The following is a 24,413-nucleotide window of genomic DNA, read 5'->3' on the forward strand; positions in this document are numbered from 1 at the left end:
CATAGTATAGTATGAGTAAAAGTAAAGATACTTCAATAGAAAATGACTCAAGTGAAAGTCCCCCAGTAAAATACTACTTGAGTAAAAGTCTTAAAGTATTTTGTTGAAATATATCGTGGGGCAAAAACGTATTTAGTCAGCCACCAACTGTGCAAGTTCTGGATTTACCAAAAGTAAATGTAGTTGTTAAAATATACTTAAGTATCAAAAGTAATAGTAAGAATAATAAAAAAAATCTTATATTAAGCAAACCAGACGGCACAATTTTCTTAATTTTTTACAGATAGCCAGGGTCACACCAACACTCAGACATAATTTAAAATCCAAGCATTTGTGTTTAGTGAGTCCGCCAGATCAGAGGCAGTAGGGATGACCTGGGATATTCACTTGATAAGTGTGCAAATTGGACCATTCTCTGTCCTGCTAAGCATTCAAAATGTGACGAGTACTTTGGATGTCAGGGAAAATGTATGGAGTAAAAATTACATCATTTTCTTTAGGATTGTACTGAAATAAAAGTGAAAGTTGTCAAAAATATAAATATTTAAGTAAAGTACCGTTACCTCAAAAAATGACTTAAGTAGTTCTTTAAAGTATTTTTGCTTAAGTACTTTAGAACACTGATCATCATGTACACAGGGACCCATTCTGAGTGGGCAGCATGTCCAGTCACAGCTTGCCTCTGCCATCATTCCTTTTGTCTTTTAGTCGATAAGTAACGATATTGTGTCTCTGGCTGTCTAGATCTATGGAAGGATAATACCACAGGAACAATACCTGATCCCTATAGCGTATGATACCAGGCTTTAGTCATGTGGGCATTAGAGAGTACAAGACTGGGATAAGATTATCTCACTCTCTCCTTTGAGGGATCAAGTTGTATTAGTAGTATGTACACATGGTATACACCGTCCAACTAAATGCTTACTTGCTGGTTCCTTGTCGACAATGCAACAATAAGAAATAATAAAATATAAGAATACAAACATAAAGTACATGGCTCAGTGGAATAGAATGAACATTTGAGCTTAAGTATAATACAGGAACGCACAATTTATATATAGTCCAGTATTCACAAGTGTTTTGGGGAAGGGGGGATTGAATTGCATTGCACACTGACAGAAGTATAGAAGACTAGAAAACATCAGGCTTTCCCTCCAGCCATGTTGGAAATATTGCAAATATAAAAGTTTTCAATGATTGTTTAAAACGGAATAAGCACAGAGCCATCTCCAATACTATTCTATTCAATTTACTTTTATTCCAGAAAACAAGCAGCACACGCTGTGAAAAATATGAAAATCCACATAATTCAAACATAAATAGTTTATTTCATAAGCTGATTAGATGTAGTGCAGTAGCCAGGTCTTTTTCACATTTTAGCATATTAAAGTTCACCTTGGGGTCTAAACAGAAATATTACTGTGCGGTTCAGAGTAACCTAGTGCAGTCTTTCTGTTGTCCAGATTATGCCCCAGTGTGCCTTAGACTTGTCAGAGACAAAGATGCTGTAATTCTGTCTAATGATATTTTCCCAGAATGGGGTGCTGTACCTATCAGGTAGATAAGACACACATCATTCTATATTTTCATCTAGGAGCTTGGGCAGGGTGATGTCCAGTTCAAATGTCTGTGTCAGGTACACCATAGCTTTCCTTCAGGAAATCACAGGGCACTTCTTGGTGGCTGTGCCAAGAGTCAAAGGTGATTGGGATGCACACAGCACTCTGAAAGCTCAGGTTCTTCATACGGACTGTTCCGTGTAGGGCCAGTGCAGTCACACTGCAGTTCTCCAGGAGAACCATGCCCTCCTTCAGCCTGGCATGGAAACACAGGAAGTCTGCAGAGGGCTGTGGGAAGCCCATATGCAGCCTGCTCTCTTCACTGAAATTCCTGACGGTGCAGTTCGAACCACCCACTGTCGTTTCCGGCAATGTCCAGAGGTTCCACAGCCTTACAGCAATGTCCAGAGGTCCCACAGCCTTACAGCAATGTCCAGAGGTCCCACAGCCGTACAGCAATGTCCAGAGGTCCCACAGCCTTACAGCAATGTCCAGAGGTCCCACAGCCTTACAGCAATGTCCAGAGGTCGCCCAGCCTTTACGGCAATGTCCAGAGGTCCCCCAGCCTTCTGGCAATGTCCAGAGTGTCACGTTTGTCATAATGATTGGGCTAAGGAGCAGCGTGCGTAGAATTCCACATGTTTAATAATAAATAAACTCACCAAACAAAAACAGAAGAAAAACAAAACGTGACGTTCTGGGCTGCTCACAGGCAGCTACACAAAAACAAGATCTGTCACGTCCTGACCTTAGTTCCTTTTTTATGTCTCTATTTTGGTTTGGTCAGGGCATGAGTTGAGGTGGGCATTCTATGTTTTTCATTCTATGTTTTGGTCTGTGTGTTGTATTTCTCTGTGTTTGGTCTGGTATGGTTCCCAATCAGAGGCAGCTGTCAATCGTTGTCTCTGATTGAGAACCATACTTAGGTAGCCTGTTCCCACCTGTGTTTGTGGGTAGTTGTTTTCTGTTTTTGTATTCTGTACCAGACAGAACTGTTTTGGTTTCGTTGATTGTCTTTTGTTGTTTTTTTCATTCAGTGTTCAATTCATAAATAAAGATGACCATGTACCACGCTGCACCTTGGTCCTCACCTTCTTCAACCCACGACAGCCGTTACAAGATCCCACAAAACACAAAGGGGAAATGGCTGCTTAAATATGATCCCCAATCAGAGACAACGAAAAACAGCTGCCTCTGATTGGGAAACATACCAGGCCAACATAGAAATATAAATCACCTAGATGACCCACCCTAGGCACACCCCGACCTAACCAGCATAGAGAAGGAAAAGCTTTCTATGGTCAGGACGTGACACAGAGGTCCCACAGCCTTACAGCAATGTCCAGAGGTCCCGCAACCTTACAGCAATGTCCAGAGGTCCCCCAGCCTTACAGCAATGTCCAGAGGTCACGCAACCTTACAGCAATGTCCAGAGGTCCCGCAACCTTACAGCAATGTCCAGAGGTCCCACAGCCTTAAGACAATGTCCAGAGGTCCCACAGCCTTACGGCAATGTCCAGAGGTCCCACAGCCTTAAGACAATGTCCAGAGGTCCCACAGCCTTACGGCAATGTCCAGAGGTCCCACAGCCTTACAGCAATATCCAGAGGTCCCACAGCCTTACAGCCATGTCCAGAGGTCCCACAGCCTTACAGCAATATCCAGAGGTCCCACAGACTGATCACCAAACATTCATAATTAATACCCTATGTAGGATAAAGATGAGTCAAGTCAATACAAAAGAATAATCTTCTACAGATTCATGATAAATCATTAACATCAAGATAATATAATAATTATTATGTTGTACAGGCCATCTTCTGTTGTTTTGGGATATATTTTGTAGTAAGAAGATCATAAAGGTATAGATGTCAGTTAGAATGACACTATAAAATACAGCAATTAGTCATAGACATTCTGATTTTAGAATTTGCTAAAATATATATTTTAAACTTTTAATTAGAAAAAACCTCACACGTGTCATGAAGCAACCTTGGACCTATATATTGTGAGTTAAAAACAGTAATTGCAACAGTCAATCTAAAAACGCTGTAACTCAAGGTTTATTCAAAAAAAATCCAATCATCCAGTTATTGTGTCTCTCACTTCAGTTTTCCCACCAGTGGTGTGTTTTCACCAAATGGACATATCGTGGATAAAAATCAGTGTTTGACAACATAGTGCACACAAAATGTACTTTTTCTCTTAAGTTTTCATGTACCGGCTAAAAATCTAAAGTTCAATGTGTTTCCATCGCATCAATTCTAACGATAGTTTTGTCCCAAAACCTGTTGCGTTAAATAACAAATATGACTACTCTGGACTTGGCATTTTGCGTTCTAGCCAACCATTTGCAGATACCGTGCGAGTAGGCTAGTGTACATGAGATTATTATCGATAAGAGTGAGAATATTTTTATTTGTCAAATGCAGTCAAGCATCCATGTCACCAGAATAAGACCTTTGATATTTATTGGAAAGGAGTATCAAGACCACTGTGCACTTTCACCACCCTGTGAAGTTCATCCTCATTTATTTCATCCACAGCCTAATAAACTGCATGGTTTCCCAAATTGTAGTGGGATTTGATTTGTCACATGTGCCGAATACAACAGGTGTAAGCATTACAGTGAAATGCTTACTTACAAGCCCTTAACCAACAATGCAGTTTTAAGAAAAATAAGTGTTAAGTAAAAAATTGATAAATAAAACATACAAAATTAAAATAACAAATCATTAAAGAGCCTCAGTAAAATAACAGCAGCGAGGCTATATACAGAGGGTACCTACCCGTACAGAGTCAATGTGCGGGGGCACCGGTTAGTCGAGGTAATTGAGGTAACGTACACTACCGTTCAAATGTTTGGGATCACTTAGAAATGTCCTTGGTTTTGAAAGAAAAGCTATTTTTTTGTTTGTCAAAATAACATAAAATTTATCAGAAATACAGGGTAGACAGCAGCATAGCCTAGTGGTTAGAGCGTTGGACTAGTGACCCAAAGGTTGCAAAATCATATCCCCGAACTGACAAGGTACAACATCTGTCGTTCTGCCCATGAACAAGGCATGTAACCCACTGTTCCTAGACCATAATTGAAAATAAGAATTTGTTCTTAACTGACTTGCCTAGTTAAATAAAGCTAAGAAAATATGTTGTAAATTACTATTGTAGCTGGAAACAGCTGATTTTCAATGGAATATCCACATACAGTGCCTTGCGAAAGTATTCGGCCCCCTTGAACTTTGCGACCTTTTGCCACATTTCAGGCTTCAAACATAAAGATATAAAACTGTATTTTTTTGTGAAGAATCAACAACAAGTGGGACACAATCATGAAGTGGAATGACATTTATTGGATATTTCAAACTTTTTTAACAAATCAAAAACTGAAAAATTGGGCGTGCAAAATTATTCAGCCCCCTTAAGTTAATACTTTGTAGCGCCACCTTTTGCTGCGATTACAGCTGTAAGTCGCTTGGGGTATGTCTCTATCAGTTTTGCACATCGAGAGACTGAATTTTTTTCCCATTCCTCCTTGCAAAACAGCTCGAGCTCAGTGAGGTTGGATGGAGAGCATTAGTGAACAGCAGTTTTCAGTTCTTTCCACAGATTCTCGATTGGATTCAGGTCTGGACTTTGACTTGGCCATTCTAACACCTGGATATGTTTATTTTTGAACCATTCCATTGTAGATTTTGCTTTATGTTTTGGATCATTGTCTTGTTGGAAGACAAATCTCCATCCCAGTCTCAGGTCTTTTGCAGACTCCATCAGGTTTTCTTCCAGAATGGTCCTGTATTTGGCTCCATCCATCTTCCCATCAATTTTAACCATCTTCCCTGTCCCTGCTGAAGAAAAGCAGGCCCAAACCATGATGCTGCCACCACCATGTTTGACAGTGGGAATGGTGTGTTCAGCTGTGTTGCTTTTACGCCAAACATAACGTTTTGCATTGTTGCCAAAAAGTTCAATTTTGGTTTCATCTGACCAGAGCACCTTCTTCCACATGTTTGGTGTGTCTCCCAGGTGGCTTGTGGCAAACTTTAAACGACACTTTTTATGGATATCTTTAAGAAATGGCTTTCTTCTTGCCACTCTTCCATAAAGGCCAGATTTGTGCAATATACGACTGATTGTTGTCCTATGGACTGAGTCTCCCACCTCAGCTGTAGATCTCTGCAGTTCATCCAGAGTGATCATGGGCCTCTTGGCTGCATCTCTGATCAGTCTTCTCCTTGTATGAGCTGAAAGTTTAGAGGGACGGCCAGGTCTTGGTAGATTTGCAGTGGTCTGATACTCCTTCCATTTCAATATTATCGCTTGCACAGTGCTCCTTGGGATGTTTAAAGCTTGGGAAATCTTTTTGTATCCAAATCCGGCTTTAAACTTCTTCACAACAGTATCTCGGACCTGCCTGGTGTGTTCCTTGTTCTTCATGATGCTCTCTGCGCTTTTAACGGACCTCTGAGACTATCACAGTGCAGGTGCATTTATACGGAGACTTGATTACACACAGGTGGATTGTATTTATCATCATTAGTCATTTAGGTCAACATTGGATCATTCAGAGATCCTCACTGAACTTCTGGAGAGAGTTTGCTGCACTGAAAGTAAAGGGGCTGAATAATTTTGCACGGCCAATTTTTCAGTTTTTGATTTGTTAAAAAAGTTTTAAATATCCAATAAATGTCGTTCCACTTCATGATTGTGTCCCACTTGTTGTTGATTCTTCACAAAAAAATACAGTTTTATATCTTCATGTTTGAAGCCTGAAATGTGGCAAAAGGTCGCAAAGTTCAAGGGGGCCGAATACTTTCGCAAGGCACTGTATATCACTTTTGAAATTCTTCAGAAAAAACAAGTGATGATTTTCTCTGTAAACCCCGCCTATGTCTATCTCTTCAGAATGTATTGCTTTAGGAACATATCAATTCCCCAACAAAACCATCTCACGCACACAGTACTACTCAATGACCTAGTTATTTAGAAGAGGATGAGCTGCAGTTCTCCATACTGTGACGCTGATGCAATTACTACCCTTGGTTGATTATCTTTTCAATGAGCCGTAAAGAACCCTAAGCTGTTGATATTGAGTCAACCAGATGTAGCCTAATAATGTGTTGTGGCATGTACTGCAGCACATAGCTAAACTCTGTCTCAAAGACCATGAGCTCTCTGGTATGGCAGTGTGAGCCCTTCTCTTTCAGCTGTTAAATTAGTAAGCCAAGAAGAAGCCAACCTATCATTATTATGATCAAATCATTCAGTCTTTGAAGGACATCGTTCCAGCCACGCCACCCTGGTATGACTTATAGCAGGGTTCCCCAACTGAATTTGGCCTGCGAGTGGTTTTATTTGGCCCCCCAAGTCTTCTGGGGAAAAAAATTAAAATAAAAAAATGCATTTTTTTGTGGAATTTGTATTGTTGGACATACGACTGTAAAACCCACAGGAAATTAGCTCCAAGTGATTTTAACTTAAGGAATCGGTTACCAAGTATTCCCATGCATAACAGAGAGATGTGATTGTATGCAAATGTAAGCAAGGTTTGAAATGATTCTGTTTCAGTCAAACATATCTGATTTGGCTTCTTGCAGTCAATTTGCAGTCTACAAATGATTTGTAATTAGGTTTTCCGGTCCCCCGACCATCCTGTCATGAAAAAACGGACCGCGGCTGAATCTATTTGATGATCCCTGGCTCATAGTATTAAAGTTTAATAGTTCAACTGGTGATGTAATGAAAATATATTACTTTTGAAATGCTTCAGAAAAAACAAATGATGCAACACACTACCTTCCTATAAAAACCCCACTATGTCTATCTCTTCAGAAGGTTTTGCTTAGGGACATATCATTTCCCCATCAAAACTATCTCACACACACAGTATTACTCAATGACCTAGTTATTTAGAAGAGGATGAGCTGCAGTTCCCCATACTGTGACGCTGATGCAATTACAACCCTTGGTTGATTATCTTTCCAATGAGCCATAAAGAACCCTGAGCGGATGATATTGAGTCAACCAGATGTAGCCTAATAACCGGAAAAACCATGACTACTAAAAACTGAGATATTAAACATGACCCATTCTAACTTGCATCACCTTCAGTTCATATTTAATCACAAGCATTTAAGCTCTGCAATATCAGCATTAATGGCAATGTATGATTCAATATTTGTCCAAATATAGTGGGTGAAACTACAGTGCCTTTTAGAAAGTATTCACACCCCTTGAATTTTTCCATATTTTGTTGTGCTACAGCCTGAATTTAATTGATTGATTAATTGATTAAATTTAGCTTTTGGTCACTGGCCTACACACAATAATACCCCATAATGTCAAAGTGAAATTATGGTTTTGGACAGTTCAACAAATGAATTAAAAATGAAAAGCTGAAATTGAGTCAATAAATATTCAACCCCTTTGTTATGACAAGCATAAATAATCTCAATAAAAAAATAAATGCAACATGCAACAATTTCAAAGATTTTACTGAGTTTCAGTTCATATTAGGAACTCAGTCCATTTAAATAAATAAATTAGGCCCTGATCTATGGATTTGACATGACTGGGAATACAGATATGCATCTGTTGGTCACAGATACCTTAAAAAAATAGGTATGGGCGTGGATCAGAAAATCAGTCAGTATCTGGTGTGACCACCTTTTGCCTCATGCAGCGCGACACATCTCCTTTGCATAGAGTTGATCAGGCTGTTGATTGAGGCCTGTGGAATGTTGTTTCACTCCTCTTCAATGACTGTGCGAAGTTGCTGGATATTGGCGGGAACTGGAACACGCTGTCGTACACGTTGATCCAGAGCATCCCAAACATGCTCAATTGGTGATATGGCTGATGAGTATGCAGGCCATGGAAGAACTAGGACATTTTCAGCTTTCAGGAATTGTGTACAGATCCTTGAGACATGGGGCCGTGCATTATCATGCTGAGGCATGAGGTGATGGCTGCAGATGAATGGCACATTCCTGCAGTCCGCATGCCAATTGTACACTCCCTCAAATTTTTAGACATCTGTTGCATTGTGTTTTGTGACAAAACTGCACATTTTAGAGTGCCATTTTATTGTACCCAGCACAAGGTGCACCTGTGTAATGATCATGCTGTTTAGTCAACTTCTTGCTATGCTATACCTGTCATGTGGATGGATTATCTTGGCAAAGGAGAAATGCTCACTAACAAGGATGTAAACAAACTTTTGCACAACATTTTAGAGAATTAGCTTTTTGTGCGTATGGAACATTTCTGGGATCTTTTATTTCAACACCTTACATGTTGCATTTATATTTTTGTTCAGTGAAAGTTCAGGAGTAAAAGATTACTTATCAAGTCACATAAGTTCCATGTGGACTAGTGGTTAACATTATTCTTTTTATGACTACCTCATCTCTGTACCCCTCACACACACAATAATCTGTATGGTCCCTTAGTCGAGCAATGAATTTCAAACACAGACTGAATCAGAAAGACCAGGGAGATTTTCCAATGCCCTCACTTAGAAGAGCCCCTATTGGTAGATTGGTAAAAAAAAAATACAAATAAAGCATACACTGAATATCCCTTTGAGCATGGTGAAGTTATTAATTACACATTGGATGGTGTATCAATACACCTAGTCACTACAAAGAGACAGGCATCCTTCCTAACTCAGTTGCTGGAATGGAAGGAAACTGCTCAGGGATTTCACCATGAGGCCCATAGTCATCTTAAAACAGTTTGATGGCTGTGAAAGGAGAAAACTGAGGATGGATCAACAACATTGTAGTTGCTCCACAATACTAACCCAATTGATAGAGTGAAAATAAGGAAGCTTGTATACAGATAAAAATATTCCAAAACATGCATCCTGTTTGCAACAAGGTACTAAAGTAATACTGCAAAGAAATGCGGCAAAGCAAGTAATTGTTTTGTCCAGAATACAAAGTGTTCTGTTTGGGGCAAATCCAAAATGAAACATTACTGAGTAGCACTGTCCATATTTTCAAGTCTACTGGTGGCTGCATCATGTTATGGATATGCTTGTAATCATTAAGGGCATGATTTTTTTCAGGTTTAAAAAAAACAGAATAGCACTATGCACAGGCAAAATGCTAGAGGTCTAGTTCTGTCTGCTTTCTACCAGACACTGGGAGATGAATCCACCTTTATTTCAGCAGCACAAAAACCTAAAAAGACAGGGCCAAATCTACACTGAAGTTGCTTACCAAGAAGACAGTGAATGTTCCTGAGTGGCTGAGTTACAGTTTTGACTTACACTGACTGTACAAACCATTAAGAACGCCTTCCTAATATTGAGTTGCACGCCCTTTTTCCCTCAGAACAGCCTCAATTCATTGAGGCATGGACCCTACAAGGTGTCGAAAGCGTTCCACAGGGATGCTGGCCTTGCTGACTAAAATGCTTTCCACAGTTGGGTCAAGTATGCTGGATGTCCTCTGGGTGGTGGACCACTCTTGATAGTGTGAAAAACCCAGCAGTGTTGCAGTTCTTGACACACTCAAACCGGTGTGCCTAGCACCTACTACCATACCCCATTCAAAGGTTCTTAAATATTTCATCTTATACATTCACCAGCTGAATGGCACACATACACAATCCATGTCTCAAGTGTCTCAAGGTTTAAAAATCCTTCTTTAACTTGTCTCCTCTCCTGATTAAAGTGGATTTAACAGGTGACATAAATAAGGGATCATAGCTTTAACCTGGATTCACCTGGTCAGTCTGTGTCATAGAATGTTTTGGAGACTCAGTGTAAATGTATTTGAAAATCCATGGAGACCTAAAAATGGTTGTCTAGCAATGATCAACAACCAATTTGACAGAGAATGATGGGCAAATGTTGCACAATCCAGGGGTGGCAAGCTCTTATAGACTTACCCAGAAAGACTCACAGCTGTAATTCCTGCCAAAGTTGCTTCTATAAAGTATTGACTCAGGGGTGTGAATACTTATGTAAATGAGACATTTCTGCATTTAATTTTCAAAAAATGTGCTAACATTTTCAAAAAACATGTTTTCACATTGTCATTATGGGGTATTTTTAAACCATTTTGAATTCAGGCTGTAACACAACAAAATGTGGAATAAGTGAAGAGGTATGAATACTTCCTGAAGGTACTGTACAGTACATAGTTTGTATGTGCATGACCTTTCATAAATGATCACACAAATGAGATGTTTTTACTGATGCATAGAAAGAGAGGGATTCTGGGCATCATTGGATGTGTGTAAGATTCATTTATGTAATGATGCAGGCGTGTTCTTCTCACCTACAAACAGCTTGTGTCTTTGTGGACCGTTGGTGCACAGCTTATGGCTGATCAACCATTATTTACTAGGGGGCAACGTGAGAAAAGGTCCTATTCCTAAAGACTTAACCTCTTAAATGTAACTGAAAATGTATTCTACGTAGTCCCCAAAAGTAATGATTTGTCATGAGAGGGCCATAAACAATAACACTGCATACTCCAAGAAAGGTTCAAATCTCACCTTTCTGGTAAAAATAGTTAGGTATAGTCAGTTGAGGGCACAAGCTCAAATACACAGTACAAATATGATACATTTACTATTCCACAAAACTGTGTGCATAAGACTTGAAATGACTTGTACTTTTTCTAACTATAGTATAACTGTAAAAGACATATTTATATATTTAGTGTTAGAGAAAGTGTACATATTTTCTAAAGGTCTCTCTTGATCTACACGTCTGCCCCCATCACTGTGAACATCTCAAGAGCTCTAGCTTGGCTTCCAGAACTCGTTAGGAACTCACCTTTCATCTCATATTAATCTTGTCCATCTATGACAAACATAAATCTATGAATTACTTTAGATTGCTGGCTATAAACCGACCTCTGAATGTGCTACAGCGACAAATCCCCTCTCCTGCTGCGTTACGATGTAAGGATTCCAGGAATATGCATTGTTAGCGGCTGTGACGTAGGGTTCAGGCAGGAGTTGACAGTCGGAAGACCAAATTAAATGGTAGGAGGGATATCCCAGCTTCAAGTGGTGTCAGATTTCTTATCATGCTTCACAAAGGCAGAAGAGACATACTCCTATCCGTGAGAAATCAGGGCTACCGCTCAATGCAAGCCATTTTGTGTCCACATATCGATTTAAGCGATCGGAACCGGCACCAGAAACACACAGGTCCCCAAAACAGGGGACTTGACATCATACCATGGAGTCAAAGTATTAATATCAGTCTATCTATAAACATAAATCTACATCTTTATTTCTATTGGTCTAAGCAATTCACACACCCAGATTTGAAATAGACCACATCATAAGACCAAGGCAGCAACAGCACTCTAAATACAAATTCATGTATGGCAATGGCATGCTTGCATCGTGGTTGGAAAGCAAGAGTATTCTCACATATAATTGCAAATGGCAATTATATGTGTACACTGTACATGACCACTGAGACAGTCTCTACACCATTCAAATCGCATTTATTGTACAAGCAACAAACACACCCACTATATTTGTTTGTGCCACTCAACCTTATAATGTACATGTAGATAACATGATTGTATTCCTGTCATCCTCAAGTCTCTCTCACTTATAGCCTCCTATATATCCAATGATCACCATTACAACTCAAAGCAGGCTTCATGTGAGAGATATGAGTGTCCTCAGGTACGTAAATCAGTAACATATTTAAAAGACAATCCAGTTCATGCCCGGCTCCTGAAGAGTTGGTAGTCCACAAATAACACCCATGTAGCCCTCCTCAATGCACTTCAATCAATATAGGCAATGTTCAATGAAGGGAGTCAGTGTTCCTCTGGTCATCAGCCATCACAAGTGGAACTGAACAAAGGACAGAGGGACCTAAAACAGACCAAATAGAGTATGCCTATGTTATTACAGAGACAGATCTGCAAACGTGCTAGCATAATATACTGCCTGTTGTGTTGCAGTTCAGAGGCAAATTGCCGCATTGCCGTTGTGTTGGTAACGCGTTGTTCAAGCAAACGTTCTAAGAGAGAGAATCCAACTTGGTTACCTGCCAAGAGACCATGTTCAGGGCAAAAAGCAAAGGCTAAAAATGTAAATGATGACAGTACAAAGCAGTCTATTACGTAAGATTTGGATTGGAATCATGCACACTCCAACATATTTTAAAAACATAGTATGGATGTGTGTGTGTGTCATAGATTAGATATGAGGGAAAACAGTGTGGCCTATTAGTTGAGTACCTTGACAGTTAAATTAGCTGTACTGCTCCACTTGAAACCAGAGGTGCTATTGTGCGATACCGCATCAGATGCTGAGAACCCTCGTCAAGATCCACAACATACTCTCTGAAAGAAAATGGACAAAAAATGTCAAATAGTAAAAGACCAGGAATATCAATAAATAACAAAACAATATCTGTGGAGTACGCTGGTATATTCTTGCAGATAGTAACAGTAAATAGAAAACACATATACAGTTGCTTGCGAAAGTATTCACCCCCCTTTGCATTTTTCCTATTTATTGCCGTACAACCTGGAATTAAAATAATTTTTTCCCCATTCTTCAAGGCAAAACTGCTCCAGCTCCTTCAAGTTAGATGGGTTCCACTGGTGTACAGCAATCTTTAAGTCATACCACAGATTCTCAATTGAATTGAGGTCTGGGCTTTGACTAGGCTATTCCAAGACATTTAAATGTTTCCCCTTAAATCACTCGCATGTTGCATTAGCAGTTTGCTTAGGATCATTGTCCTGCTAGAAGGTGAACCTCCGTCCCAATCTCAAATCTCTGGAAGACTGAAACAGGTTTCCCTCAAGAATTTCCCTGTATTTAGCACCATCCATCATTCCTTCAATTCTGACCAGTTTCCCAGACCCTGCCGATGAAAAACATCCCCACAGCATGATGCTGCCACCACCATGCTTCACAGTGTGGATGGTGTTCTTGGGGTGATGAGAGGTGTTGGGTTTGCACCAGACGTAGCATTTTCCTTGATGGCCATGTGTTTAGGGAGTCTCCCACATGCCTTTTGGCGAATACCAAACGTGTAGGCTTATTTTTTTTCTTTAACCAATGGCTGTTTTTCTGGCCACTCTTCCATAAAGCCCAGCTCTGGGGAGTGTATTTTTTTTTATAACCCAACACTGATCTGTACTTCTCCACAACTTTGTCTCTGACCTGTGTGGAGAGCTCCGTGGTCTTCATGGTGCCGCTTCCTTGGTGGTGCCCCTTGCTTAGTGGTGTTGCAGACTCTGGGGCCTTTCAGAACAGGTGTGTGTGTGTGTGTATATATATATATATATATATATATATATATATATATATATATATATATATATATATATATATATATATATACACTGAGATCATGTGACAGATCATGTGACACTTAAATAAATTCCACCTGTGTGAAATCTAACTAATCTGAGTTCTGAAGGTAATTGGTTGCACCAGATCTTATTTAGGGGTTACATAGCAAAGGGAGTGAATACATATGCATGCAGCACTTCAGTGGTTTAAAAAAAAAAAATAATAATAATAATAATAATAATCTGAAACAAGTCATTTTTTTCATTTCACTTCACCAATTGACTACTTTGTGTATGTCCAGTAAATGAAATCCAAATAAAAATCTATTTAAATTACAGGTTGTAATGCAAATAAATAGGAAAAATGCCAAGGGGGATGAATACTTTTGCAAGACACTGTATACAGACATATTCTGCCACATATGCTGCATAAATAACATCCAAATCATGACTTTATTCTTGAATCTTGATACTTCATCATCAAAATGAGATAGTAGTAAGCCTTTCCAAATAAAAATGGAGCTGCTCTCGTGAAGCTGTAGCACCCATCAATCAGTCCAATGCTCATGTGATACTGTACCTCTGGTCGTCTGTCTCAGGTTCCACCAAGATGTTTTCCTGTCTCGCCCTCACACGCAGGAACACAAAGGAGTCCAGACAGGGCTCTGGCACTGGGTACACATCATTACACATGGGAGTTAATCATGTGGCATGTGAATACAATGCTTCCATCCATGCACATTAAACATTATGCCACTGATATTTTTTACAAGCAGCCCATCAGAATATTGTTTATAGTAAATAATACCTTGCCAGGCCTCACCTGCTTTTAGCATATCCACTGTCTGTAGATTTGGGGGCATGTGTTTCAGAGCTACAGCCTTCAGATAGGTCTCTGTGTTGGCCAAATATCTGAATGGAAGAGATGGAACACAGCACATACGATAGTAATAATGGAAGTAAATAAGACATTCAAACAACGCACAGACTTTCGTCCAGCTACAGTCATTATAACCACAAACGGCAACGTCAACAAAACACTCACTCTTTGGCAAAGGCAAACTCCTCTGGAGACAGGAACGAAGCATCTCCCTCCGCTCGAGATTTCTCTTTCTCCAGGACATGAGGGAAAAACTTCTCAATCTACATAGGTAACAAAGGACCAGAGAGAACGGTGTCAGCCCGAGCGTTGATTTATAGTCCCTCTCATAAGAACATCATCAAACACCATGCTGGGATGTTGTTACCTTTTGGAGGCGAGAGCGGAGGTAGCTGCTGAGGACATAGCGAATCCTGTCAATCTCCATGCGGTGGACACTGGCTTTCATATCACCCTTCCTAACCCGCTGCAGATTGGCCTCCTGTCAACAGAATCACACAAGGTAGTAGTCCTGTTATTATTACTGGAACCTTCATGCTCACAGAGACACAGCTGCTGCACCCCACCACCATTTACCATGTGAGTCAGCTGCTCCATCACACACTCCACCCTCTCTGACTTGTTCTCCAGAAGCTCAGGAGAGAACTTCTCATTCAGCCAAGCCTGGGGACAGAGGAGCACACACACACACACACGCGCAATGATAGAGTAGCATTCTTTTTTTGTATTGACAGGATCTGTGCATTGCAAAACATGTGTGTCTGGCTACAGTATAGTGAACATTGCTAGCTAGCTAGTTAGTTAGTTAGTTATCTACCTCTTCCAGTTTCCTAATCAGTTCCGATGGAGTCATCACATCTTCTTGGCCGTCATCTCCTCCGCTCATGTCGCTGGCATCATGATCATCAGACATCGCATCCGACATGATTGCTCTTCAGCGGACTTGCTTAGTCTACAATAATTATTCAACGGCAGACCAGAAAACGTTGGTACTCTGCTGAACTACGCAGAATGTTAACATTCTACATTACAACTACAAATAACAATACTGTAAAGCTCGATTTCGACAGCACAACACAGAAACAACAAACAAAAACCACACACTTCCGGTTAAAGTTCCCGCCAACGGAATACAACGCGTGAAGGCCTCGGAGACATTCAAACGTGCGCAACAAACGCGCAGTGTTTGGTTTACGCCTACAGTAAATACAATACAAGTATTATTTGCAAAACTATGTTTATTTCAGCTCTGGCATTGCCCTGTGCTAGGGACATTTATGAAATATTTAATTTAATGAACAGTAGTTTATTTTCCATGGATCAAGTGCTATGTCCCATTTCTCAAACATTTATCACGGAGCATGTTAATTTGAAGTTTAATTTGGCTCCAATGTCATTCAAATATTGTAGAAAAAAATACCATGGTTACTTACCAAAGAATACAGGCTAGGATGAGACAGGAATAGTTTTAGATTTTATTCAGAAATAGAAAAATAAATCTGTGTTGTTTCATATATTATATCAATGTAAAATGATTGGATCATACTGTAAAAGCACATGTGCATAGCAGTAAACCTCAAAGTTATTGTTACAAATACAGAAAGTATAGTCCTTTTTATCAGTGCAATTCTGTCAGTTGCCATGGAGGGGAGCACGTCTCAGCATAACAATCACAACAATGTTTCCCTGTTGATCACTCACATAGAATGCAGCAGTGTTCGAGGCAAGTTTTGAAAATGTCTAGAACGAAGCAGGTACTGTCATTATCTCTGTTTGACTTGTCACATTGTCAATAGGCCTTGAGTCTGAGAGTGGGGCTATCAAAGCCTGGTGTGAGGATAATGCACACCAGTGATGCTGTATCCAGTATGGGGATTACACATAGGAATGTGAAAGGGATAGGAGTAGAGAGCAGGCTCATAAGAGGAAGTATGTGTGTGTCCCGTTGGGACATGGTGGTACATAGGGCTGGTCTGGGACTGTGACAGTCTGACGTGGGTAGGTATAAAGAGAGGGTGTACAGGTGGCTTCTGCCCAGAGTCTCCCCTTGTCCTGTCATAGGCTGGGATGAGGTAGGACACTGGGATGCTGGCATTAGGATGGAACACAGGCTGTTGAGTTGGAAGTGGCTTGTGCAACATTGTCCTGGACTTCTGCTTCTTCTCCGTCTGATAATGTCGAGGGACCATCTGTAGTTTCTTCTTATAGATCAGACGGTCATCATGCAACATGGGCCTATTTGGGTTCTGATGGAATGTGTAACCTGGCTGAAAGGGTATAGGCTGCAAAGACTCCATAGACTTGGGATAAACCTTGGTGAAACTAGAGGTTGATGGAACCAAGCAAGACCTCACAGTATATGTGCAAGACGTTGGTGGGGGTATTTGGTGAGCTGGATGTCTGTTACTCCCATTGCAGACAGGGCTCCATACAGAGTTTTTACTTCGACCTTTGATAGAGACAGTTTCAACTGGTAGGGGGCTGACCTGAGGGAAATCTCTTTGTCCTCCAGGGAAGCCAACATATTCCTTGACATCAGGGCTGCAGGTCTGAGGCTTGTGGACCCCACTGTGGGCAGATACAGGGTTGCTGGAAAAATGAAGGGGTACTTCTGGTTTTGGTACTGGGGGCCTGTCTTCAGTTAGTGCTGGACAGTCCTCAGAAGAGATGGAGTAGGGGGACGGGCTACGGGAGGAGGAGGAGGACAGAGGGAGAGGAGAGCCCTCAGAGGTAGTGCGTGTCCGGCTGGGAAGGAACAGCCCTGGGGACTGGGAGCAGTGGATCACAGAGGGCCTACCCTTACAGTCCCCCTGTCTGGCGCTCTGTGAGTCCTGGGACTCGCTCAGGCTGGCCTGGGCCATACGCTTCTTCTTCTCCAGAGGAGAGATGATATCTGCAGCAGCAGACTGGAGCTGACTTCCTCTCCAGGGGCATGAGGTAGGGCCCTGGGCTGGGCCGGATAGGGTGCATGCTGAGGAAGAGAGGTCGTCACACACGGTAGTCTCACTGATTGGTGGAGGATGGTCTGGGTGGAGGCTTTCAGATGGAGTAGTCCATGGAGACAATGGAGTAGAATGTACCTGGCCCTGTAACAAGACAACATGTAGAGGTCATTTCCACTCATACAGGTGGGGTACATAGGCAGGAGTAATAAAGAACAGGAAGTGACTTTGTTATGACAATGGCCATTAACAGGTAAAAGGTGAGGTACCTCAGAGTCTGTCTCCTTTTCCAGATGGGGCCTCTTCCTCTTGCCCTCAGACCTGCTCCCCTTGCCGTCTGGACTCCTCTTATACTGTTTGCGCGGTTTGCTTGGAGGCAGAGGTTTGTCCTCCTCCCCCCTCAACTGTCTCTCAAAGGGTAAAACAAGCCTGTATTTAACACAAACAGATGACACCATGAAAACAGGTAGAGATGGAGTGATTTGACTGACAGGTTAGCGGGAGCAAAGCAGTATCTGTCCTCACCTCTCATAGTGTCTGCGGGTGCAGGTAGCAGCGCTGGTGCTGCCTGGGCTGCCGCCCAGCTCATCATACACATTCTTCCACAGCCGCCGCGATGTCACCTGTTGGATCATACACCATAGTGAGCAAACATGCACCTTTAAGACACTCATCCAGAATCACTATTCCTATATTTGACGTACAGTATAAGACAATGCTTAATCTGTATTTTGGAACTAATTAAGAATACATAGAGGGAGCTTAAATGAATGGCCCATTACTAAAATAGAGAACAAGGTCCTATTGGCCAAGCTCCTGTGAAATCTGACTCAAGTGGCATTTCAGAGAAACCCTTCCTCTCTCAGCGCATTGGGCGTGTACACATGCCACAGAGTGGAAACTTCATTCAGCCAAAGAGAACAAAGCAGTAGAACGGTAGGCTACATGGCCAGGTTCATGTTGGCAGCCTAGTGTGGACTCGGCTCTTAATGTGGTAGGAACAATCATGTTAACATCCTGTCAACTAAAGCTAATGTGCCACACAAGATGCTAAGCTGCGTGGTCTCTTTGACAACATAACACATATATACAAGGAGAGTAGCTGCCACTGCCATCTCTGTATGTATGATCAACAATCAGGTCAAGTGTAAAAAAACAGCAACAACCTATGTCTGGTGAACATATTGAATGATTCTGTACTATATATGGGTGTACTCACTGAGTCGTAACCACTAAGCTTCTCGACAGCTTTGTAGATTTTCCACAGGTTAACTGCAAGTAGAAATTTGAACTCCATGGGGACATTGCACAATGATATAATTAATAATGTTCGCTATGAAGCTACAGTATGATGAGATGGTCTTAACACATGCATTTACTTAAAACTACGCTCGAGATTGAGGTGCTCTGAGCAGAGGAAATGAATCTATATAATAATGTATGCAGATAGAGATTGAGTGATAAAGCTATGGCTATATGCTTTGAACATGGACTCACTCTGCTTAAATCCCAGGTGTGGTATCCTCTCGATGGGTGTGCCACGGTCCTTCATGAAACAGTGCAAACCTGCTGTGAAGGACCTCTCCTCTGGCTCCATTGGGCTAGAACTGGGACTCTCCTCACAGTCACTGGCCGAGTCAGAAATCTCCATCGCTGCAGTAGAGACCACCAGAACGACAAAAGAGGGAGAGAAATTATAGAAATGCAAATCCAATTCCAGGAATGCATACTATTACTTTGCATGTAATTATTCAAAACAGAACTGCAATGAGCAAATAAACCAATCTTAAAATAGGAAATAATTTTTATGTTGTTGATTGCAACAAAGTCTGTTCTCAGACTACTTGTCCTTTCTTGGACAACTAGAATTTGAGTTGGCTTTTACCACCCCTTTCAATAAGTAACCATACATCCTGTACAAAAGGGAAACCAACAGACATATGGTCTAGACCTGGTAATAACAAATATGAAGGTATGAATAGTTTTTTTTACACAGTATGAAAGGCCTCTTTCCCCCACAAAGCCTTTACTCACAAGCCCTTTGTTACACATATATTTTCCACTGACATGAAAGTGAATGGGATGAATGTAATTTAGAAATGACAAAGACTGAGTAGCGTAGGAAGTAGTTCACATGATTAGAATCTGTTCCATGCAAAAAAAAGTGAAGTAAGAACATTTTGTTTGCAATTATCAGTAGTGCTATTGGTGTAGCATAGAGTTGTTTTCAGAGGCATATTTCAGGAATTGATTATTATGAACTCTGTTTAAGCTTTGTGTAAGCAAACACTAACGAGTAGAAAAGTCACAACATGCGGTGGATACCAAATGAGAAATGAAACAGTAGAGGCAAGCAGAAATTAACCCCAGTGCTCACCAATAAATGTCCTCAAATTCACTGCACTCGTCAGGATGAGAAGTGTATATGACACTTTAAACTGATCAAACTAACACTTACTAACATAACAAAAGTATAGGAAGCTGAAATTCCCAAAACGGCTGATACCGTATCATAATTTGATTGTACTATAAATATTGTCAAAATATCATTTTTGGCAACAGTCCAAATTCTGAAAGGGAAAATATTGGTTTTTGTATACAGGTTCATTCATACAGGTTCAATTTGCACAGGGTTATGGACAGATAGTGTAGAGGTTTGATATTTTTTTATTGCATTTACATCAAATGAGAGTAGAAAATGAAAACATATGTTAAATACAATATCCCAGTCTGAATCACCAAATACAGAGACTATTTTGTTTCGGTGGTGTATGCTGCACTGTAGGCAAAAGTCAACCAGAGTTTCATATTGAATCAGGTTCCTATCTGTGGTTACTGGTTCCGAGAAGCGGGACCCAGTGGTGAGTCATAGTGAAGATGTAGGCCCCTATTTGGGATAGCACTGACTGACTCACAGCTCTTTACAGCTGTCCCATAGATACAGTTCCCAGCTACAACAGCCCATCGTTCATCCATGAGCTTCTCCACTAACACCATGCAATGCTCTCTCACTTTCTTCTTCCTGCCTTGACTGGCCAGCTGCAACTCTTTCTCTTGCTATGGATAGATGAGTTACGTTGCGTTTTAGGTCATTTTCAACAAAATATATATTTTTAAATGGTTAAGTACTTTACAGAGTTGTAGAATAATTGTTAATGACATACACAGCCATCTTCACATCTAATCTGTTAGTCAATGAGTTACAATGCAAATTTCATAAGAACAAAGACAAAGCATGTATGACTGGAATATGGATTAGTCATATAGGGCAATACATTTCCAGAAAATATTCAATAGTATTTTTCTAAAAACGGAATGCATTAGTTGCACATGACTATGGAACAGGTTTACAGTAAGTACTATAAGATAAGCAAGCCAGTTGTTCATTTATTTGTATACTATATTGAGTAAATGCATTCTATTCATGGCTGGACCACAAAACAGAGAGATGTCAGTCAGCTCCATGTGACATTGGTTTCATTCAGGAAACAACTGCAGTCCGAGTCAAGAAGCCCAGCATACAATATACATCACAGTAAACCACACACTAAAATAAGCATGAATATCGCGCTGAAAGACTGTCAGTAAACAGCCTCTACATTTCCCCCACATTCACATTTTGGAAAAGGGCGTAGGAGATTGGTGTCACGTTGATTGGTGCCAGGTTGATGCTATCAACAGGCCACTTGTCACCACAGAAACCACAGTCTTTCATCTCAGATCAGTGTCTTGGAAAGTTGATGCTTCTCTGCTCTAACTTTTATTTTCAAATCTTCAATTACCAGAAGTGTGTCTGAGTGGAACTCCTGCAGTTTCTGTATGTGTAGATAGATTACAGGGAAATGTGTATGTATATTCTTTCACACTCCATAATACACCACCCACTTAACTCCCACATAAAATAATCACCTTCCTCCTATTACTCATTTGTGAATAAGCTGAAACGTTCAGACTTGTGATATTGCAACATGACACTTAGCAATATTATTTCCTATGATGATGACAAAACAAAATTGTGAATTTATGCCACAATGAACATACGCAAACCATAAACATAAAATACACTTATCAATAACAAACTCTCGACTTTCGGTAGCCTCTGTACTTCACATTCCATTTAATTTTCTAATTGTAGAAATCATTCCCTTTAGATATATTTGTGTTTTTAAATTGTATGGCCACACATGAATTCAGACATATCAGAGAAGACATGCATGTGACTTCAGGTGACTTGTGGTTTTGTTATTTTACAACTTCTGTAAAGAAGAAGAAAACATTAAATGTTTCAGAGAAAATTCACCCCTTACACAAGCCTAATAGTTTATATGCTTATTTGATTTTTGAAGAAATAGAGAACTGAAAGCAGTGGGGAAATGAAACACAAATAAGAAATTAAGGATGTGAGCGTACTGAAAGTGTCTCAAGCTGCCTGGAGTCCTTATGAGTGATAAATGACAGTGTCTCGTCTCACCTGGTTCAGTGTCCCCTCCACACCTCTGCCCTCCTCCCTGACTGGTCTCTTACTGGTGTCTCGCTCCCCTTCAGGATCTAATACTGCCACAGAACACAGGGGGAAAAATCGTCACAACTATGCGAGAGCACACACCCTCCACTCCATACAGGGCATGTGTGAACTGTAAGCAAAGAATGGTGTATGTCCCATATTCATCATCAGGCAGACCAGGTGATCCAGAACAAGACACAATAAAACCCTTCCTATGTGAAAGGCTGATTCTGTAGTTCCCCTATGGTTGCATTTCCAGTCCTGTGCCAGCAGCAAGAAAGAGTGGACTTGTGATCTATTACTGAATATTTTGTAAACTAACACACACTCCAGTACCGACAAAAGAAAATTCAGTTCTAATATAAAACCACATGGTTACAAAACCACTTCCTGCTTATGAGTCTAACCGCAGTTATGTGGTACCCTTCCTGATATGAAAGCATTACAACATGAATGAAAATGAGAAATGTAATGTAAAAGGCATACAGTTTTATTTGGTTTTCAGTTTTTCATTTGCATGTGTTGGTGAATAAATGAAAACAAATGATCATACACCAAACCCAAGACCAAATCCCTACATCATTTTTAGGTACAACATGTCATTGTTAGCTGCCAGAGAAAAACCTTATTACTGATCCGAATGTATACGACATAAAATGGTTGAAAGCGAATCGGTCCATGTTCCATCCTGACAACTGTCAAACGTATTTGTCAATGTCCATGAACTGTGAACAACCACATTCTTATCTCTTCCTCACCCAATATATGCTTCTCTTTCGAGATCAGCCATTTCCTGAGCTGTGGTTTACAGCATGAATCATGCTTTCTATAGAACTTCTCTATTTCATCTGTTCAAATATGTACTTTGGTCAATGTATGAAGGACTTTTTTAAAGAAAAAGATATGTAATTGAGGTACTTCCAATGAATCACAAGTATTTTCCTATCTCATTCAAATGAATCTACAGTTTAAAGTAACCTGCTTAAGTCTTGATAAATTGCAATTGACCATATCTGGGTTGTATTCCAGTGTTATAAGCTCCAAACCAGTCATTAGGAATGCTACTAATATTTCTATATTGCTTGAATAAGGCATTTCAAATGTTTCTGCTTAGTGCTTTTTATTAAACGAAAAAGTTAATTTAATATACAAATTATAACATTTGCATAAACTTCCCTTGTCATGTATGAACGTACGTACATGCTTGTAATTTATGTCTCTATTAAAAAAAACTTTGTCAGTTAACTTGCATCCTTACAATATCCTCTACCTTAAGCACAATTTCACAACCTCTCATCACATTTATTTCGGATTATTAAAATGTGAATGTGTGATCGACGTTACTAAAAAAATAGGCTGTTGTCTGATTGCAAATGTTATTAAACAGTGCCACAATTTCCAGGCTACATCATCATTATAACTAAGTGTATTTGCCAAAACATTTAGATTCTTCTCCAACTAAAACAATGAAAGCTGATGGTACTTAACATTTAAAAATAAATACTTACTCATTACAAAACAATACGTTGAATCCCGAAGATCGTTTACTTTGTTTCAGCACAACCTTATTCAAGAAGCGCCTCTAATTCAGCACACCTCGAAATAAGACGTCTTCAGTGGATCATCATTGGTTCGTCATGTCTCGGGGGACAGCAAGTGAGTCTGGGAGTTAGAGTTTTTGATAGCAGCTTTCTGAACACCTAATAATAGGCTCAAGGCACATTGAAGCACAGTTTTTATAATTGTTTACTCTCATGTAGCCTTTCTCAGATTGATTACCTGAGGCAATATTTTATGTGTTTTACTAGACTAGTCTACACAGATGAAAAAACAAAAACAGATGATATATTTGATCATTGTAGTCAAATCATTAAAAATCCAGACAGAAAATATTTACACAAGAAGCAATCTAATATCACACAGTCAAACTCTCAGTCATTTAGTAAGTTCACCATTCTGCGATTCTCACTGTTAATAAACATCGCACGGCATTTCAACACAACGGCTCTTTATGTCATCATTTGATCTGATCAGTCAAAGCCCCAAAATATTCTAAAGTAATCTAGTATCATTTCATTTCAATCCACATGTTGACCTAATAGCAATAAAAACATTTTGTCTAGATAGTCATTGAAATGAGCTAAGATTAGGCCTACATATAACACAACTGTCTCTACCACACTGAAATGTGCATTTAACCCATGGGAATGGTTTGCTGAATCATAATTT

General features: G+C 40.1%; 2 protein-coding genes across 3 annotated transcripts; both read right to left on the reverse strand.

The window, feature by feature from the left end:
• Window positions 1-11,808: 11,808 nt before the first annotated feature.
• LOC110536039 (DNA replication complex GINS protein SLD5) lies at window positions 11,809-15,891 on the reverse strand. The gene is made up of 8 exons (XM_021621543.2): window positions 15,556-15,891; window positions 15,315-15,401; window positions 15,106-15,219; window positions 14,904-15,001; window positions 14,682-14,770; window positions 14,439-14,529; window positions 12,791-12,895; window positions 11,809-12,422 (listed from the first exon to the last, which is right to left on the reverse strand). The coding sequence occupies exons 1-7, from the start codon at window positions 15,661-15,663 to the stop codon at window positions 12,799-12,801; spliced, it is 684 nt and encodes a 227-aa protein (XP_021477218.2). The 5' UTR covers window positions 15,664-15,891; the 3' UTR covers window positions 11,809-12,422; window positions 12,791-12,798.
• Window positions 15,892-15,973: 82 nt separating this feature from the next.
• On the reverse strand, window positions 15,974-23,800 carry LOC110536040 (AT-rich interactive domain-containing protein 5A). Of its 2 annotated transcripts, none has more exons than XM_036935873.1 (7): window positions 23,693-23,800; window positions 22,152-22,234; window positions 19,178-20,737; window positions 18,900-18,952; window positions 18,206-18,303; window positions 17,950-18,109; window positions 15,974-17,824 (listed from the first exon to the last, which is right to left on the reverse strand). In XM_036935873.1, exons 3-7 carry the CDS (start codon window positions 19,329-19,331, stop codon window positions 16,559-16,561), a joined length of 1,731 nt encoding a protein of 576 aa, XP_036791768.1. In that variant the 5' UTR covers window positions 19,332-20,737; window positions 22,152-22,234; window positions 23,693-23,800; the 3' UTR covers window positions 15,974-16,558. The 2 variants fall into 2 exon arrangements, with proteins under 2 accessions (XP_036791768.1, XP_021477220.2); XM_021621545.2 differs by having other exon boundaries at window positions 15,975-17,824; window positions 19,178-19,333.
• Between the last annotated feature and the right edge of the window lie 613 nt (window positions 23,801-24,413).

This window comes from Oncorhynchus mykiss, chromosome 11, assembly GCF_013265735.2.
Source record: "Oncorhynchus mykiss isolate Arlee chromosome 11, USDA_OmykA_1.1, whole genome shotgun sequence".
NCBI lineage: Eukaryota > Metazoa > Chordata > Actinopteri > Salmoniformes > Salmonidae > Oncorhynchus > Oncorhynchus mykiss.